This window comes from Amblyomma mixtum, chromosome 3 (assembly GCF_055824585.1).
Source record: "Amblyomma mixtum isolate Tamu chromosome 3, ASM5582458v1, whole genome shotgun sequence".
NCBI lineage: Eukaryota > Metazoa > Arthropoda > Arachnida > Ixodida > Ixodidae > Amblyomma > Amblyomma mixtum.
The window spans coordinates 219,312,615-219,331,340 of record NC_143014.1 but is presented as its reverse complement, the minus strand read 5'-3'; the positions used below and the strand labels follow the sequence as shown (position 1 = coordinate 219,331,340).

At 44.7% G+C, this 18,726-nt stretch overlaps 1 protein-coding gene across 1 annotated transcript in view; it reads left to right on the top strand.

Annotated features, from left to right (window-relative positions):
• The first annotated feature begins 1,551 nt into the window (after positions 1-1,551).
• LOC149353726 (nose resistant to fluoxetine protein 6-like) overlaps positions 1,552-18,726 on the top strand; it is a 55,430-nt gene continuing 38,255 nt past the window's right edge. Inside the window, exons 1-5 of the mRNA XM_089575852.1 lie at positions 1,552-1,861; positions 3,635-3,846; positions 6,897-7,008; positions 13,023-13,107; positions 17,138-17,217. Of these exons, the coding sequence (XP_089431978.1) occupies positions 1,552-1,861; positions 3,635-3,846; positions 6,897-7,008; positions 13,023-13,107; positions 17,138-17,217 (799 nt within the window). The remainder of the gene's footprint in view (positions 1,862-3,634; positions 3,847-6,896; positions 7,009-13,022; positions 13,108-17,137; positions 17,218-18,726) is intronic.

Sequence of the window (18,726 nt, the reverse complement as noted above, 5' to 3'; positions counted from 1 at the left end):
GCCGGCTTTGACAAGCAGCTAGTGAAACTGGGTAGCGCTGGCTGCCCGTATCTGATGATAACAGCGATATGTGAATCTCTGCTACAAAGAATTAAGGTCACTTCTAGCGGTGATACGCAAAGTAAGCAGGAAGACAAGAGGCCTATGGTGGTAATACCGTACATGCATAAGATAGCGCACAATATCAAGAAGGTAGGGGGTCGATATGGTGTAAATGTGTTGTTTTCAGCACCATGCAAGCTTGCAAAAATTTGCTCCATGATGAACAGACGACCCCGAAGATGTGCTATCAATCATCAGATACGGTTCACTGAATGCAAGTCCGAAGTCGTATATCGCATACCGCTCAGATGTGGATCCGCCTACATTGGCCAGACTGGCCGGTGTTTCAATGAGAGAGCTAGCGAGCACAGAAGAATAATTAAAAACAATGACAGGGGCAGCCTGCCGGATCACTGTAGGGAATGCAGAGATTGCGAACCGATGCTGGAACAGGCAACATTTATCGGCAGAGGCAGGGAAAGGTTTGAAAGAGAGATTATAGAAACATATCATATACAGAAAGACGGGTCCAATTGCATTAGCACTTCATCGATTAAACTCTGCCGCCAGGAGCTGGGTTTCTTAGACGGCCACGTGTAGTTCTAGATTCTGCTTTTTTGTTCTTGTGGCTTTTTTCTGCCGATGGTGTTTCAAATGTGAATTCAAACCATGAATATGTGTTTTTTCTGCTTGCGGTTCGTGGTTGATATGGCTTGCCTTATAAAAGAGGGTGTTTCCGCAATAAACTCAGTTGGCAGTTGGCGCTCTTTCTGTCATCCCCTTTTTTCCTGTGTGTGTGTCTTTTGCGCCATTCTGAACTTCAATCATGAACCAACTAGCCCCAAAGCAAGTTCTTCTGCATCGTCATTAAAACTTCAAAATGAGTTCGTTCTACTTGATTTTTAGATGTTGTCGTTCGATAGCACCTGGGTGAGTGAGATACGGTGTGGGGTTAATAAACCCTGCTTTAGTCAGCGGTGCGTTTCACGCAAAATCAGGAGTGTCGTTTCGCGGTTGTCACTCTGGAGTTGCCATATATTTCTTTGCAGTACGTGTGTCTTCCGGTATCCGACAGTTAAGTGTGTAGGGTCATACAGAAACCTGCATTTTTTTTTCCCAGTTCATCCTCTGCATTCAGCGGAGACATTCTTTACTCTAGTATCACGTTTGGTTGATTCATTCGAAAGAGTAGAGTTCTATCGGAGCACTAGCTTGAGCTTGACTACAACTGCCGAAATACCCGATGCAAGTCCACACGCTTCGAGCATTCAGAAGGTCGCTTGAAGAAGTGTTTGCGCTCCCTGCAGCGAGAAAAAATCCATATTGTGTGTCAGTATTTTTGACTTTCGAGTAGACAAGCCTACCACCCAACTTACGTGCTCAAGCTGACTCAGAGAGAGATAGGCTGCAGCATAGCAGTAGATCTGTCTTAGGCTCCCCCCTTCAAGGCACTTGCGCAATATGCCCTCCCTTCCAGCGGCAACAGGAGCCAGAAGCCATGCGATATTCATGTCAGCAGCTCTCTTCACTACGTGCCTACTGTTCCCGCTCGTGATCGGACGTTCGTGTGCAGAAACTACGACGATATCCTCGAAGGTGGGCTTTCGGACAGCGACTTCGACGACCGCAGGAACCACGACAGCAGAGGGCGATGCTGACCTCGAGCGGATGGTACAAGACGTCGTGGTCAGCGGCTTCTCCATCACACTCGCCTCCTTGATGCACAAATTGCTCGGCGCCGACGTGCAGCCTGTATGCAAAGCAGCACTACTCAGGACGGTCCGCGCCTTCAAGAACATGGAGCCGTGGGCGATGAGGCGTAAGTGCGCCCGCGCTTTGACATGTTGAACGCAGTTCTAAATCGTATAGCATTTGCAGTATAAAAATAAAGTAGCTCTAACTTTTAGCAGAAATGGCATGGTTATGAGTACCATTTATATAGTTAGCGGTCATGTGTACAAAGAATATGGGAGGCGTAAGCTCTATGGTATTGACATATTTCTAAACAGTCGTTCACGCCTCGAGCCGTTTACACAAGAGTAATAACTGAGGTTAGGATCGAGGAAAAGGTAAAAATGGTCGCCGGAGTGTTAGCAAGCTCGTCAAGTTCTCTCTAGCTGTTTTCAGGCTAGAGACAGAATCCAGCATGACAGGGTAGAGTGACGGCGCCTGCCAAAAATGAACCTTATTTAACGGAAAAGCTGTCTGCGCATGATAACAATGCATCACGCTAAAAAACGTGATGAATTGATCCTTCTTTGTCACACTCCATCCGCGTCACAAAATTGGCCCCATAAAATTTCACCCGCACCGAAGCGCGAAAGCTTCCGCGCCTAAAAGTGTCTCCCACAAGTAGATGATTCTTGGCAAACAGTAATAGCAGTGACTTTCGGTGTTGGTGCACAAAAGTTTGCATCTCAGGACTAAGAATAGCAAAATAGTATCCGCGCACAGTGGCTCAGAGCCTACGGACTGCTACTTCTGAGATAAAGGTTTTTGAAACTCGGGAATCACATTTCGAGCGGACGGAACCTGCGGCAGACATGATTTTATTCTAAAATTTAATTGCTTATGAAGAAATTGCAGCAGTTAAACACGAACCTCATTTGCCAACTTCGGTTTCCTTCGTAGTGAACGATATAAGTTTCAAACATAATCTTCGAATAATATGCGCTGGTGCATCCCAGTGTTGTTTTGAGGAAAATAACTGCGCAGCACAAGACAGGGGCACGGACAGGCGCAGATATGCTTCGTTCGTTGCTTAAGTTTCTTTCGCACATCTCATCTTTCAAACGCGGATTACCATGTTGGCTATCATTGTGGCATCAAACGTTGCTGCACATCACGTGGGACAACGTGCAGCAGCCAGATCAGTGTGGCTGTTATTGCCGGTTTAATAAGCCCCTCCACACATAATTTTAACATGTGCTGTCGACGTTGGTAGCATGGCGAAGGTTCTCCTTGCCATATTAATGCGAAAGCATTTCTTTCCCCATGAGTGGCACGGACTAAAAGTGCCACCACGGGCTGTGGACAGGAAAAGTGTGGACAGAGCATGTCCTCATGAACTGTCGATCATCCAGTAAGAGTTATGATTTGTAACGATTAATAATAATTGAATGGAACGTTTAAATGACCGAATTACTAAATACAATAACTAATGAAATAGGAAAGGTATTAGTTTCGCTAATTACTCAGAGTAATCCAAGAAATCGGTGAATTGCTAGTAATTCTTCCCGAATTGAACGAACAATAAAATAGCATTGAAATTAGTTCATTAACAGTAATAACACTATAGAATGAATTAATAAATAACAAAATCTAGTAATTCGTTCATAATTACTTAATAACACAATAACTGATTTAATCGACATATTCATTTGAATGATTATTTAATTAACTGGTAACACAATTCGTATTAATTATTAATTAAATTTCTAAGTAACAGAGGAGGCAACGAACTCGAAATGCTTTCACATTTCAACGCGTAAGGAGACGTAAGTGCACCTCTAACTTTTTTCTTGTTTCCCACGTTATGCGGATGATTACAAGCTGCAAGCGTGAACTTGAAGGTCTTTACCTTCACGTGCAGTCTTTGATGCGACGGGAAAGTACCCTACTGGCCTGTTCCAAGGGTCGCGCATCGACATCGGAGCTTTCGACCAATGCATCGAAACGGAGGTTCGCGGAACTCCAGGGAAAGAGATGTCACGTGGCCAGTACTGCACTATTCAGTTTCATCTGAACAATGTTACCATTTGGGAGCGATTGCTGGAATATTTTTCCGATGTCCTGCATCCCAGGGTAAGTAGAACGACCGTTAGTAGAGCGCATCGCATAACGTAGCTCAAATATCGCCGAACAGAACCAAATTTCAAGTTCAACACGGACGCCAGTAGGCGCACGCAATGGCGAATGCGACCAGCGATTACTCACCCAGGCGATTTGCCATCCTGCATTCGAGCACACACTAGCGCATTTGATTAGTGGTCGTGTTGACCAAATTTTTATAAAAAAGAAGTCAGGATCCAGCGTGAACGAGGCTTCTGTGCATACTGGAGAACTAGACATGGCTGAAATCGATCCACAGCAGTCCATTAACAGATTTCTTATTGCGCAGTCCTGCCCATTAGGGCCGTCCAATAAGGCGCATTAGATACTAAATTAAAGCAGCCTTTGTCACATTATGCTGCTGTTAAAAGGATTGTGAGGACAAATTGAAGTTGGCCTGCATCGATAGGGTCCTCATCCCCATCATCAGAAGCCTTATTGCGCCCACTGCAGGGCAAAGGCATCTCCCGTATCTGTAAATAAACCTCACATCTATCAGTCACGGCCACTTTGTTCCCGCAAACTTCTTAATCTCATTCACCCACCTAACTTTCTAACGACCCCTGCTACACTTTCCTTATCTTGAAGTTCCGTCTGTTGCCTAATCAGCCTAATCAGCTCACTTTAATTATGAACTTGAGGAACAAAGTGTTGACGGAAAAGTTGTAGATCGTCTAGAAAAACTGCTAGCAGCATTTTTTTTATCAAGGCACGATTTAAGTAGCTTTATTTATTGTCTTTAAAAGAAAGCTATCACATGGCCGGCTGCTGGCTCACATAACTGCCCCAGCGTCCATGCGAAGGCTCATCACGGAAAGCACTTCAGAAGAAGCCGAATTGTGTTCTCTAAGACGCGTCTTGGGACGTTGAAGTGGAACCGTTGTCCCATGGAAGTTTATTTTTTTTTTATTGTGTGAGTTATGGTCTAAGGCTGGTACAGAAACTACTTTACGTAGACGATACCATGGTGCAAGCATTTCAGTCAGCTGTTTCTGAAAGCGATCTACAACTTTTCCAGTGACACTTTGCTCCTGAAGTAAACAATTGAAAAGTGAGGTAATTAGGCTTACCCAATTAAATTTGAAGAACAAAAAAATACTTCAGACTTCTAAATGACTCTTAGTTGGTTTGACGTGGCTAGGAAATTCCGTGTTTTTTAAAAGCTTGATTACGACAGCCGCGGTGGTTCAGTGGTCATGGCGCTCGGCTGCTGACCCGCGGGCTCGATCTCGGCCGCAGTGGTCGAATTTTGATGTAGGAGAAATCCTAGAGGCCCGTGTACTGTGCGATGTTAGTGGACGTTAAACAACCGCAGGGGGTCGAAATTTCCGGAGCACTTCACTACGGCGTCTCTCATAGCCTGAGTCGCTCTGGGACGTTAAACCTACATAGACCATGAAAGCTTGGCTATATTCAGCTGGGACACCACCTGGTATTGAGGTCGGTTATATTCTGCGCACTTCTCTGTTGCCTGATTGATAGAGTGAACATGGTCTATTGTCAATTAGCCTAGCCTACCCGCAGATTTGGTTGAATGAAATCTAAAGTTGTCCTGATTCTATTAGCGATCACCGTAGTAAATACCTTGTAGGCAACGTGCAGTAAGCTGATCGGTCTGCAATTTTAAAGTCATTGACGTCCGCTTTCTTCCAGATTACGATGATATCTAATCATGAAGAGACCACTCTCATCGAAAACGGAACCTTATAAGCTAGAATCGACCACAAAATAAATAAAGGCCTCGCTATTAGTGGCCGACTTCGCAAGTAAAATTCATGCGTCGACACCGATTTTCGAGCGCAGATCCTAGGGACGTGTGCTATACCGCTATTTACTTCAAAAGGGCGGAAAACACTCCTTAAAGGAATGACCGTCACGTGTTTGAAACAAGTGAAGGGAATATTTTTAAACTCAAAATTTCTCAAACATAAATTCGTCTTTTCCTAACGGTCAAGCGTCCAGTACCCCCCAAAAAAAACCAGGGAACTCATTTTTACTGAGAACAATAATTGGACCGAGTTGTCCTGATTGTAGCATCTATAGAACACGCGTAAGAGATTAATCAAGATCGGAATTGAGTGAATAGGCAGAAGAGTGTTCTTCCCAGAGAAAAAAAGAACAACCAACAGCATATGACCTGTACTGTTTCTGGTAGCCTTGCATAGTTAGCGTATTCTCGATGAGGAAGCGATACAAGAGAATAAATGAGCGCTCTGTAGAGGATTTAGGCGTCCTTTAGGTTGGTGTCTCTAGCACTCTGCAGATATCATGTTTTTCTGGTCCTGGTAACGCCAGTGCCTAGCGGGTAAGGAATAAAATGCGCATTACACTTTTCGGCGCAATTCTTGTACAATAATTGTGAACGAGCCCTGCCCCTGCACGCGCTGCCTGCCGTCGTTACCTGCACAGTGTCGCTCTGTGTTCCAGCTGACCCACTCTTATTGACGCGTAGTGGTGGCAGCAGTCAGTCAAACAGGCCGACACGCATAACATACTGAGAAACGAACTGCTTATTGGGAGAACTTGTAAATTTGAATGAAAATCGTTCAGGTGAGGCGACAGCGATACGTAGTCGTTGCGATCGGAATGGCCATCGGGCTTCCAGAGCTATGCTTATTGCCCCGCCGCGGTGGCTCAGTGGTTACGGCACTCGGCTGCTGACCCGAAAGACGCGGGTTCGATCCTGGCCGCGGCGGCTGAATTTCGATGTAGGCGAACATCTAGAGGCCGGTGTACTGTGCGATGTCAGTGCACGTTAAAGAACCCCAGGTGGTCGAAATTTCCGGAGCCCTTCACTACGGCGTCACTCATAGCCTGAGATGCTTTGGGACGTTAAACCTCAATAAACCAAACCAAACCAAGCTATGCTTATTAATTTCACATTACGCCCAAGATGCTGCTTTTTGTACATCGACTTGAATTTGAACGATTTAAGCGATAACAGTTCGCATCGTTGGTTGTGCCACATATTGTTCTAGGTCCCAACCTGCATTGCAGAAAATGCCCTCTGTTTTCCTTTTCAGCTGATTGAATACAACGACACATTATTCAACACAGATACTCACCTTGTTCGCCTTGGGATCTGCTTTCTAGACGACTGCACACAGCAAGATGTGCAAGCTCTCATGGACTCAGGTACCTGCAACAAAGTCCTTAAAGAGACGTGAACTAAGAAATATGGCAGAAGTGAAAATGGTTTGCTCATCTGCTCAAGGCACATGAGCAAGCGACTACTTGCGCCGTTTGCAGTAATCATTTGACGTTTACAGCCGCCAATAATGAGAGGAAAATGCGTGCGCATCAAAGCTCTCTAGTTCCCGAACTCGGCTGAGCTTTCGCTTCTTTTGTTTCTATTTAGGAAGTGCGCTTTGACGCATTAAAGTCTGACATCTCAGACGAAGCATACATACTTGGAGATGATCAATAGAAACCCGCATAAATATCGATTAGTGTCCCTTCACCTACAAGAGCGAACGAAGAGATGTGATGTATATACTTGGTTTTTAGATGTTATATATAGAGAAAAACATCACCAGTACCACTTTTTAAGCATAGTTGATGGTACTGTCACGTAGTGGTAACTACAGTGCGGCCAGCAGGAAAACAGCGAGAATGACTTCCAAACGAAACTCTCTATGTGGGTTGACTTGCGCCCTCAAAGAACTGAAGGACTCGGCGGCGGTGTAGCAACAGGCGTGCAAGGCTGTCGTCAAACAGAATTCCCGCCGCTCTCTTCCGTGCTCAATTTAAAGATGATAGTGACCATTCGAGATAAAGCATGCAAAGTTACTACAACGTAGAATCGGCTCCGCCTCGATGCGATCAATCGAGACAAATCTGGTCGTGTCTACCGTTGCAAACAAAGCGATAAAGCGGCATGCCGGCAGCTTTGAAGAATGAACAAACACTACAAATATTAGCGGCAATATCTTCTGTCATTTTACGTGCGTCCCTCGGGGCTATATGAAATGACTTATATTCGGCACTACATAATTAGGACCAGCAATGAGGGGGCAAACATTGCTCGCCAATCTAATGGATGGCGCGCCGATTCCTGCGCCCAGCTGGTGTTAGCGCGCTAGCTGTATGCCGGGTACACCATAAAAAGGGTACCTCGGGATTCTTTGATTTCATAAAACACCTTGAATCTCTGCGCCACTAAGCGCTTTTCAGGATTGTCAGAGATACTAAAAAATTTATTTCCTTTCTTGCGCAGCTAGTTCAGTGTTAAGGCAAGAAACGCAGGTGACCTGGTTGTTTGGTTCGGCCACCACGCGCTTACGAAATATTGCTGGCGAAACCGCTGCTCACGTTTTTAGTTCAAGTTTTAGTTTGAATTTATGGGGTCATCGTGGGGTAGTGTTTCTGGCGCCTGGTTTTGTTCGAATGGATTTATTATTGACGGGTAAGAATATGAAAAAAAACCATGCAATCCTGTTTACTTCTACCGTGATTATTAGGGGACAAAGAAAATGAATTCCAGTTCAAAATTTTTTTCCCTTTGTGTTACTGATATTTAGCCTCTGTACTTGTGCGCCGGTGTCTGTAAAGTCGTCGTTCATGTTTCATGCATTGCGTGGCATGTTTGAGGGGTGCTTTTACGGTGGCCGCTTCTTAGGGTGCCAGGGATCGTAGCATTAGAAATTCTAAAGATTTCATTGTGTTAAATTGCATCCTACATATCAAGTTAAGGAGCTCTTTCTCTGACTATACAATTTTAGACACAACAGCCCTCAGATATTTTTCGTTTGCAGAGAAACTTTGTGTGTGACACAAATCTGAGAGATCACTTAGACGTGCGTAGGTCTTCTCCATATGCGCGTATATTTATCATTGTACATTAGTTTGTTGATAGTTCTATTCCTCCTTGGGGTGCTTCAGTTCCTTCCTCCACCATTTTGTTTATGTCCCCTCATGTACTCTATCTTCACCCCACTTTCCGCCTGGCGCTATTTCAGGTACCAACCTTGAGCTAGGCCGTTTATTTTTGCAAGGAGGTTGAAAACAATACAAAGCTTGGCAAGCCGAAGGGTCCCGTCACGCTACAAAAGAAATTATTGATCCTATTTGGCCGCAACCACAGCGATAACCTTGAAGTCGCGTTAGACTAGTATTCCAGCAGTGCTTTGACAATGCTGCCCATGAATACACAGTTGTACTGCCGGCGCGCCACGCAAGACGAGGTGTCAGTCAGGATACGTTCCACGAAACACGGTGGGGCCTCGCAAAGTGAGAGCTACACGCTTGCTCCTGATCCCGTGACGATACCTCCTGCTTTCGTTGCGTCCATAGACAAATAATGCAGCTGACCGCTTTCGCTTTCTTTAATCAGACTCTATCCTCAAGATAAGGAGCCACGTTTCTGCTTATTTCAAGATTTCATCTGAAATTTCTCTCCCATCCAGCTTAGCGAAGGACGCTGCTGTGGTTCGCTGACTACTTGCAGACAAAGCTGCCATCATCGTCTGTTTCCCGTTGCGTTTCGAGTAGCAGGCCGCTGATAACGGTCTCTTGGGTCAGTTCTCCAGCGCACTATCTCCCCACTCCCCTTCCCCCAGTCTGCCTTTGGTGCTTCTGACTGCTATCTTCAGACGTCACTCCTACCTACACCTGACCCTCTACGAGAAAGACACGAGCCCTTCAATGACTACAAGCGGGTCTGTCTTGCGCCCGCGGAGATAGTGCCCTGCAGTCCCCTAGACGTACGAACGCATTTTTCGATCTAAACATACATGCACACCACAAAAAAGATAGACCACATTGCAGACCGCATTTTAATTGCTGTTGCACATTTTACACGGAAAACTATAGAATGATACGAAGTACGAGTAGAACGTAAAAGTGTTCACATAACTTCATTGAACCAAGGATTAAAAAAAAACGGCGCACCTGAGCTGGTCGAAACCAAACACATAATGCAAAAGAAGAGACATCTTGGCTAGTTGGTACGGTTACATAATAAATAAACAGCGCTAAAGACGAGGACGAAGAGCAAACAGGACAGCGCTCGTCCTGTTTGCTCTTCGTCCTTGTCTTTAGCGCTGTTTATTAAGTAAGACATTACGCAGCGCTCGTGTGGTGTCCCTCAGGGTATTTTTGCTAATTTCACTTAATTAGTTAAGTAGGTAAGAAGAATTATGCAATTTTTAAATATTCACTTTACGGCCACGTGCGTTTCGTTAAGTTGTAGAGGTGGCTAAGAAAAAACCAATACGATTTTTGTGGCAACGTATCTCCTACGTGGTCCTTTCTTCAGGCGTTTAAAGAAAGCCCGTGAAATATGAAAAACCCTGTAACTGCGCTGATGCGCTATCGTATTCCAGCGCTCCTGACCATGCCTTGAATGAACGAAACGTGCGCGCTGACCGCGTTCAAGTTAGCGGCCGCTGCTGAGTTCGACGGGCTGCAAAATGACACATATAAAGAAAACGGAGGCCCCCTTGAAGTGTGCGACTTTACTGTTTTTCCTTCATATTTTGCTTTGCCGGTACGATGGCTCAATAATCACTCCGTCTGAACTGGCTGTCGGTGGTCTGCCTATCAGTTATATTATTTCACGGCGCGCGCTTCCCAAGTTCTGGAAGGACTTGCTGACGCACTTTCAACACTGCTGAGAGCTGCGGCGGCCGCTGACGTCGAGGCGGTCACCGCGCACGCTTTGTTATTTCCGAACGCGCTTGGCAGCGTCGCAATGCGATACCACAAGAGCGCAATTACGTAGTTTTCGTTTATATTTCGCGGGCTTTCTTTAAATGCTCCAATAGGATGCCACAGAAAATACGTAGCTAGAAAACGGGATCGGTTGTTTCTTAGCCCCGTCTACAACTGAAGGAAGGGCACGTGACCCTAAAGTCAATATTAATAAACTTGGACAAATAGGCGTAACTAATTAACTAATTAGAAGGAAATTAAAATATACTCTGCAGACCGCCGCACTACGGGACACAACATGTCAATGATTTCACTAAAATCCGATGCGCCTCTTCTAGCGCGAAATCACTTCTATCCGCACTGCCCAGGCTCTCGCGGTGTCTGTGTGAAGCCCGGTCAAGTGAAACTGAGAAAGAAAACCAGCACCGCCATAGAGTAGTTGGGATCGGTACTGGGGCCTCTACTGTTTTTAATCTATGTCAATGACAAATTGGAAAATGTTACCTGTCAGGTGCACCTGTACGCAGATGACTGTGTCTTATATCAGTCGATTAAAGCCTCATGTGACACAAATAATCTACAGCAAAACCTGGACCGCATTCAGCGCTGGTGCGAGAAATGGGATATGGCTTTGAATGCTGCAAAATGTTACTCTATTTCTTTTACGCGCAGTCGCACTCCTTTTTTGTCTGCCTATGTTTTAAACAACCAGCTTTTATCGAAAATAACAGATTTTAGATAACTCGGGGTTCATTTTTCGGCTGACTTGACATGGAGAAAGCAGGCTGAATGTATATCGGCAAAGGCATCTAGAATGATAAATTTTTTAAAAAGGAATTTTCGGGACGCTCCTCAGAAGGCTAAGGAACTTTTATACTTCACTAGCATCAGGCCAATTATGGAGTACGCCTGCGCAGTCTGGGACCCTCACATCGGAACCTATTGTGGTATGCTGGAACGGGTTGAGAATCGTGCGGCGCGGTTTGTTACCAATAAGTATTGTTTTAATTATCGAAGCAACAGTATTAAGCAGGAGCTGAACTGGGACTCTCTGGAGGAGCGCCGTTTACAAATAAAATTAGAATTCCTTTATCGCATTTATTTAAAAAAAACTGTTATTAACCCCGAAACTTATCTGATGCCCCCTCGTTTTGTATCCAGAAGGCGCGACCACGACTGGAAAATAAGTGAAATAAAATGCCGTACTAACGTGTTCAAACACTCTTTCCACACGCCATTAATGAATGGAATAAGCTACCTCATAGTATTGTTGAATGCCAGTCCGAAGCAAAGTTCCGAGCACTGTTGCCGGAACTGTGATGTACACCCATGTTCACCTGCTGTTTTCCTGCTTCTCCTCTTCTTGTCCTTTCCCGACCAATTGACTGATGTGAATGCTCTGTTGAAGCTCTTTTTCATCCTCTGCCATCCATTCTTTCCTATCCTGTACAAAAAGTTGGCACATGCTGTACGATTGATTGTTTATGTATGTATTCTCCCCTGCAATTATGCCTTGATGGCGCTGCAGAAATGTAAATGTAAATAACGGCAGCGTGTGAGACGCACTGCAGAAACCGACGAAGAACGCCAGTAGTGGACACCTCAATCGCGCTGTGAGCAGGCGGCGACGGCCACCTACAAATTCAGTTGTGCGTCTTTTCTTTTCTCAAAAACCAGCGGGAGGTTTAGACTCCAATGATTTTGAAGAAAGTAAAGGCACTTAACTGGCTCTCTGGGTAAGTGGACACCTCAGTGGCGCTTTGAGGTACAGCCCCCATCGAAAGTATGCAGCCCAAGGGGTTTGCTTCTGAGGCCTGCTGCTTGCCTCGTTATGCATGTTTAGCGACCGCAACCTCTCGAAAGAGGAATGGCATCGCGTCCTCAATCCTCCCGCACTTTGGACTCGACATGCTAGGGAGCACCGCTGAAGAGCTTAGAAGCAAACCCCTTGTGGTGCAATCTTTTGACGGGTGCTGTACATGGCGGTGGTGTCCAGCTGCAAAAACTGTGCTTTCGCACAATATTTTGTGCTTTTCTATCTTACACCACCAACAAATTTTTTTACTTGGGTCAAGCTGCGTGAAAGACCCTTTAGAAGACAGCGCACCATATTTCAATGTTCTACCCTTTGTTCTTTCCCGCATTGCATTCATGTAAGTCATCAAGTGCAAACAAGCGTCAATAAAACTGGAGCTTCCGCTGCTGGTGATCATGGTCCGTGAAAATATACTAACGTAAAAGTGCATTCCTTACGTGAATATTGCACCACCACGTGAAAGTTCCAAAAGCAAATATTGTCTCTTGACTTTGGTAAGTTCATGCCATTCAGCTGCCCATCCTTTCTATTCCGTGACTATCGCAGGAATTAGTATAGTTAGCTCTGCACGCACGGGACATAGCTGTTCACAATTACAAATGAACGTCTACCTACATTTCAAACAGAGAGTGCCAGAAAAGTTTAAGATTAGATACAGCGCAGCTACTTCTGTGTTTTACAGTTAAGCCTTCAGTGATGAAGATAGAAGTATTGAACTGCATCACAGCGAAACGGGAACCTTGGAGCAGCATGCAAACAGCAGCTATGTAAGTAATTTTCACATATCTGCCCGTTTTTTCAAAAGTTAAGCCATAACACTCACCTTTTTTTTCTGTGTCGCAAAATACCCAAGTTAAAAGGCACTACAACTCAGCTTCTTCGACTTTTAATGGAGAAAACGAAATCTTATATGCATGAAGTTATTACCGAGACACTGGAAAACAGACACTGAAAGAAATTTCTGAACCACGTTTATTTTGTAGTGCGATTTCCGTTCACGTAGTTTTGATCGTAACGAGGCCACACCCAGAGTTTTTAAGGCAAATCGATGTTCTTTTCGTTATTTCCGGATGAAGCCGAAGTGTGTTCTTGCAAAGTGGTAGACGAATACCAAAGGAAGCATTGTCTCGATGCCACTCGACGTATTTTTGCCTTGTGTTGTCCAAGATATGCTGCAATATTTCGCAATTAACGCGAAAGGATTTACTTTTAGCTTTTGTAGAACACCGCCGTACGGTATGTGTCTATGTGCTCTGTACTATTTAAACGTCGATGACGATAATTTGCTTGTGACCTTGCTTGAAACGGATATTCAATCACCCAGAAACCAATTCGTGTTTGTACTCAACTGTCACAGCATTCACCCCTGAAGCGAGTGCAGCGCGTGTCAGTACGTGATAACGATCGCAGCTAGCCCACACAGAGCTGCTGCCGTTATGCATTAATTATCTGAGCTGAGTGGGTCTGATGCAACCCCATAAACAAGCAGCGGCTTCTATTAGCCAGCGAAGACGCTCTTCGTGGACATAGAGAGTGTTACCGAACCGCTGCTGGCCCCTTGTTCATCTCTTTTAGCTTCAGTAGCCTAAAATTCACCCCGTTTCATATTAACCGTGCAGTTTCCTTGCCATCGAACATCCTCTTCCTGTGAGTGTCAGAATCATTTTCTCGCGCCCGTACCTTTTTACCCTTTTCCCGAGAAACGTTTTCAGAACAGACTGTAGTTGGGCTGGTTGGTGAGTCGAGAACATAATGCAAAAAAAGGCGCTTAAGGAACAAGCCATTCATGAGGCGGGTGCTAAATGGGATGCATGAAAATATGTATCGCGCAGGCTTAAAATTCTAGATTAGAAGCCGCAAGTACTTTTCAAAAGATATGATCAAATTCCGGCAGCCTGCGTACTGTCTGAAGCAGATAAATGGGTCTAGAGGGGCATACAAGACTAATATATGAAGAATGTTAGATACGAAAAACACGATGACTATTACATGCATGCGGAAAGCAGAGCTTGTCAAGCATCCTAATTTCTGTGCTTCGTTTTGAAGCATATTCATATGCTCCCTCGCTATGGTTGTGACCTGCGCCACGTCGCTGGATTTCCTTCTGCAATCCAACACAGCCCAAGAAGTGAGAAGAGGTGAGCATGCATTCCTCTGCTACTATTGTCATTAATTTGCTGGTGTCGACAAACGCACGCTGAAGTAGTGTACTGCGGAGGAAACAAAACGACTTTTTGCTTGCTAAGCAACGCTTCTCTGCTTGGGGCATACTGCGCGTGCGTTTGTCGCTGACATGCATGCACGGCTAAGTTCTAGCCAAAGTTCTGCATGGAAAACAAAGTAGCTCCGTGGAAATTTAGATTCCTTCTCTCTGCGGAGCACCACTCAGACCCCATAAACAAACCTGCTCTCGAGGTTACATAGAGACTTGATTAAAAAGTTCAACACTAAAGGGGGCACTGTATGCTGCACCATTCTGAATACTGGCAATTGTACACACCTCGCTAACGAAACATTGAAACTGAAGCGATATTTTTACGATCTCGTTTTTACTGCCCAATGGTACCACGTATGTATGCGTTTCTATAATTATGGATGCGAAATTTCAGTGCCTACGGATGTACAGGGTCCGTCAAAAGTTCCCAGGCCACATGGTCCGCTTTTCATCGGTATATCCTGGCACTTAAGATTCCGATAGAGCTATCGAGGTTCTCAGATGGTAGAACGATCCTTCTTCTATTCTCTACAGATATTTTGAGCTTCGAGGGTATCTCAAAAGCCCGACTATGCTGCTCAAAAGCAAACCCTGTGGCCTTGGAACTTTTGACGGACCCTGTACTACCGGGAAAACAGTCTTCAGAACTCGTGAGGAGCAACTGAAGTCAACAGCCTTGTTAATGAAAGGGGTCTCAACAAAACCTCATTTGTGGTGATGAACGCCAGACCTGCAGAAGAGGAGGAGGAGGTAGACGAGGAAAGGCAGGGAGGTTAACCGGAAGAATAATCGGTTTGCTACCCTACACGGGGGGAAAGGGGTGAGGGGATAAAAGATGTAAGAGAAAAGAGAGTAGCAGAAAATTGAAGTCACTATGAAAAGTCGGCGTTCGTTAAAGTCACAGCCTATCATGCAGGCCAGAAGTTCGCAAGAAGCGGAGCAGTGCCTTGGAGGCCTTGACCTGCAGAAGAAGTCCGAGTTGGGCGAGTTGGTACCGGTTCATTATGAAACAACAGCGCGAAGAAGACGGGGACAACAAGGAAGACGACAAAACGAGCGCTGTCGTTTTGTCGTCTTCCCTGTTGTCCCCGTCTTCTTCGCGCTGTTGTTTCATAAATGAGCCAAATTTGGTTGCTGTGGCGTGTGTTAGTGAAATGACGTCATCAGTAGAAACCGTGAAAACTGCGCGCCCAAATAGCTTTTCGAGTGTCCTGGAGACTCTTGTCCCCAACATTAGTACTTTCTTCAAGCATAGCTTGTAAGTTCAAACCCATGTTGCACTACTCAGATTTTTTTTAACTGCTTTACAAACGAGTACATTACGTGACATTCAGTCGTGACTGCCACAAGCTGCGTCCACTCTGTCTTCTTGTCCTCTTCATACCTTCTATGCGTTACTGGTGCTCTCGATATCATAAAGAAGTTCCTGTTCTGTGAACGCTGAGGGGGAAAAAATGAAATAAAAATCACGCAGGACGAAGCGATTCATGTCGCGTGTACCGTATTTAGCCCCGTGATGAGCGCACTCGGATAATGAACGCAATCAATTAATTTGGATATCAAAAAATTGGATTTTTTTCAGTCGTGTAATAAACGCATAACTTTCTTTTTGCTGGTGATGATATTGAATGTCAGCAGGCGCTCCTCATGGAACGCCTAAAGAACCACGTTATACTGTAAAGCGCTATCTATCGAATGTCAAGACTACTATACCTTTAAACTTTCCTTTATGGGACGAAGAGCAAATAAGAATGTTACGTACGGAATATTAGAGCCATTAGAAAGCACGCCTGTTCGCTAAGGCCTCTCTGTTCGATCTGCCGTGTTAAGGATTGCAGTAACTTGTTCCCGTCGGGCTTCGCGGTGAATGCTGTGGCTTAATTTGGCCCGTGTGAACTCGAGTTACGGGCCGCTACACCAGCTAAACGTGCCGGTTTACGGTAAAAATTGTTGTCTATGTTCTCAGAGCATGGAAATCACGCGAAGAATGCAATTTTTTTTAGAAGATGAGGCCTACCGAATGAAGTATCTATTTCCTTAGCCTACTTGATTTCCCGTTTTTACCACTTGAAATTTTTTCTAAATATGTTATCTCACCTATCAAAATCTCTCCTGAAATATTCTTTGTTTTTTGGGATAAAGAGAAGTGTTTACGATGGAATTAATACGTTATGTTGCGCACTTTCTTTTTGCGTTCTTCTAAGGTATGAATTTTTACAAAACTTTCACAGCTTTCTATTTTAACAGACAGCGCCAACGTGCGTGCTTTTCTATTTAAAAGGGCACAGGTGTATCCAGGCGACAGAACGAATCAGACACCTGACGTGTGTTCCACGCGGTACTGAGACACAAAAATTTGCCATCAGAAGATCTCCAGCAGACTAGTCGCGCTCACTACGATTCGGTGCCGCCGTCCCGTGAGGCGAAGCCCATGACTCGGAGCCGAGATTTTGTCTGAGTCTGAAGCAAACTATAACGAGCACGTCGATACTAAACAAGCGGTAAGCAGATCCCACAACGTTTGGCTGTGAGTCGAGTGGGACGGGGTTGTGGAAATCCCGCGAGTTTTGAAACCCCGCCAGACGTTTACTATTGGTGTCTTCGACTGGTGTCGCTGGTCCTCTGACCGAGAGCGTGCAGATCGGAAGTAGTCTGAACCAGAGTAAGAGGACACACCGCCGAGTCGAATATGCGAGGCGCTCTCATAGCGGTCACTTGACTGAAGTAGACTTCTAAATCCTTTACACTGGTACCGACCGATAGCAACGTTCAGCGCATTTTATGCACTCCCCACCATACGTTTTGGTCAAAAAATATCTGCATTCCTTCGTCAGAGTACTTATTCACGACGGGGTGTTTTTGGTCGGCACCGCAACGCGACTTTGGAGCTTGATCAGCGTGGTCACCACCAAAGACACTGACACTGCCACAAGATTTGCCCATTGAAAAATTACTAAAGAGTCAGGCCCCGTTCGCGCCCATCCTTTTGACATTGCGATATTCTAAGATTTCATCTCTAATCACACCGCGTCTACTTGGTTCCTGTCTTTCCCCTTTAACTAGTTGAGTAAAGTAATTTTTCTTGGCACCAGTTACCGCCCAAGAAATTCAAACCCGTAGTTTAGAAGTGAAGCCTATAAGTGCAGGGCTTGACTGCCTTCGTTCTCCAAATATTAAATTGATCATCCATCTTATGGCCTACCCTCTTTTAACATATTATTAACGTCGTATCTAAAACAGGGCTAACTCCTCCTCACCCGAAGAAAGCCAATCTCATTCTAGGTTTTAAGAAGAGTGACCGCCATTCTCTGTCATGTTATCACCCCACTGACATTTTAACATTTTTCTGCAAAGTGACAGAAAAATGCACTGACTCACCAGTTCAGCTTCCGCTCGGGATATTCGACTAACATGGTCCTAGTTGCTTTGTTTGACAAAATTAAAACAGCCATTATTAAAGGATGCTGCGCTGGAGCAGTAGTGTATGATTAGACCAACGCTTTTGTTCATATCACCCGCTCTAAATTATTACCAACTCTTAGATATATGGGTGGTAGAGGTGCCTCTAAAACTTATCGAAAGTTACTTATCGGAGAGAGAACAAGTTGTGTCCATATCTAATGTGCTCTGTAACTTTAATAAAAACATTACAGGTCAACCTCAAGGTTGGTGTCTCGCCCAGCTGATATTAATTTATATTATGATCTTCCCAAATGCTTTTCTAAATCAGTACCCTGCCTCTACCCCGATGGTAGTACTATTTTAGCTACTGATAAATATGTTAACTCGTTAACAACAAAGCCCACTACGTGCCTAAATAATATTTTACTCTGTTGTGATCACAAGTGGTGACTGATTAATCCGTTTAAGATAACGTTCATGGTATTTAGCTCCGGTAGCAAGGCTCCACAACATATTCCATCGCTCATTTTAACTCATTTTCTTTTTAAAAACCTGGTCACTTGGTCGGTTCGCTGTTCTTGTCATTCTAGACAAGAAAAATATTGTCACTCTAGGCGCAAACTTTAAACGCAGTAAGCACACCGCATGCGAAAGGAAAAATGTTCTTTTAGCATTTGACTATTGCTAAGCGCGCCCTTTCACTTTAAATACTTTAATATCTCTCTAAAATGCATTAATTCACAGTCATTTTATTAACTACATCATATCA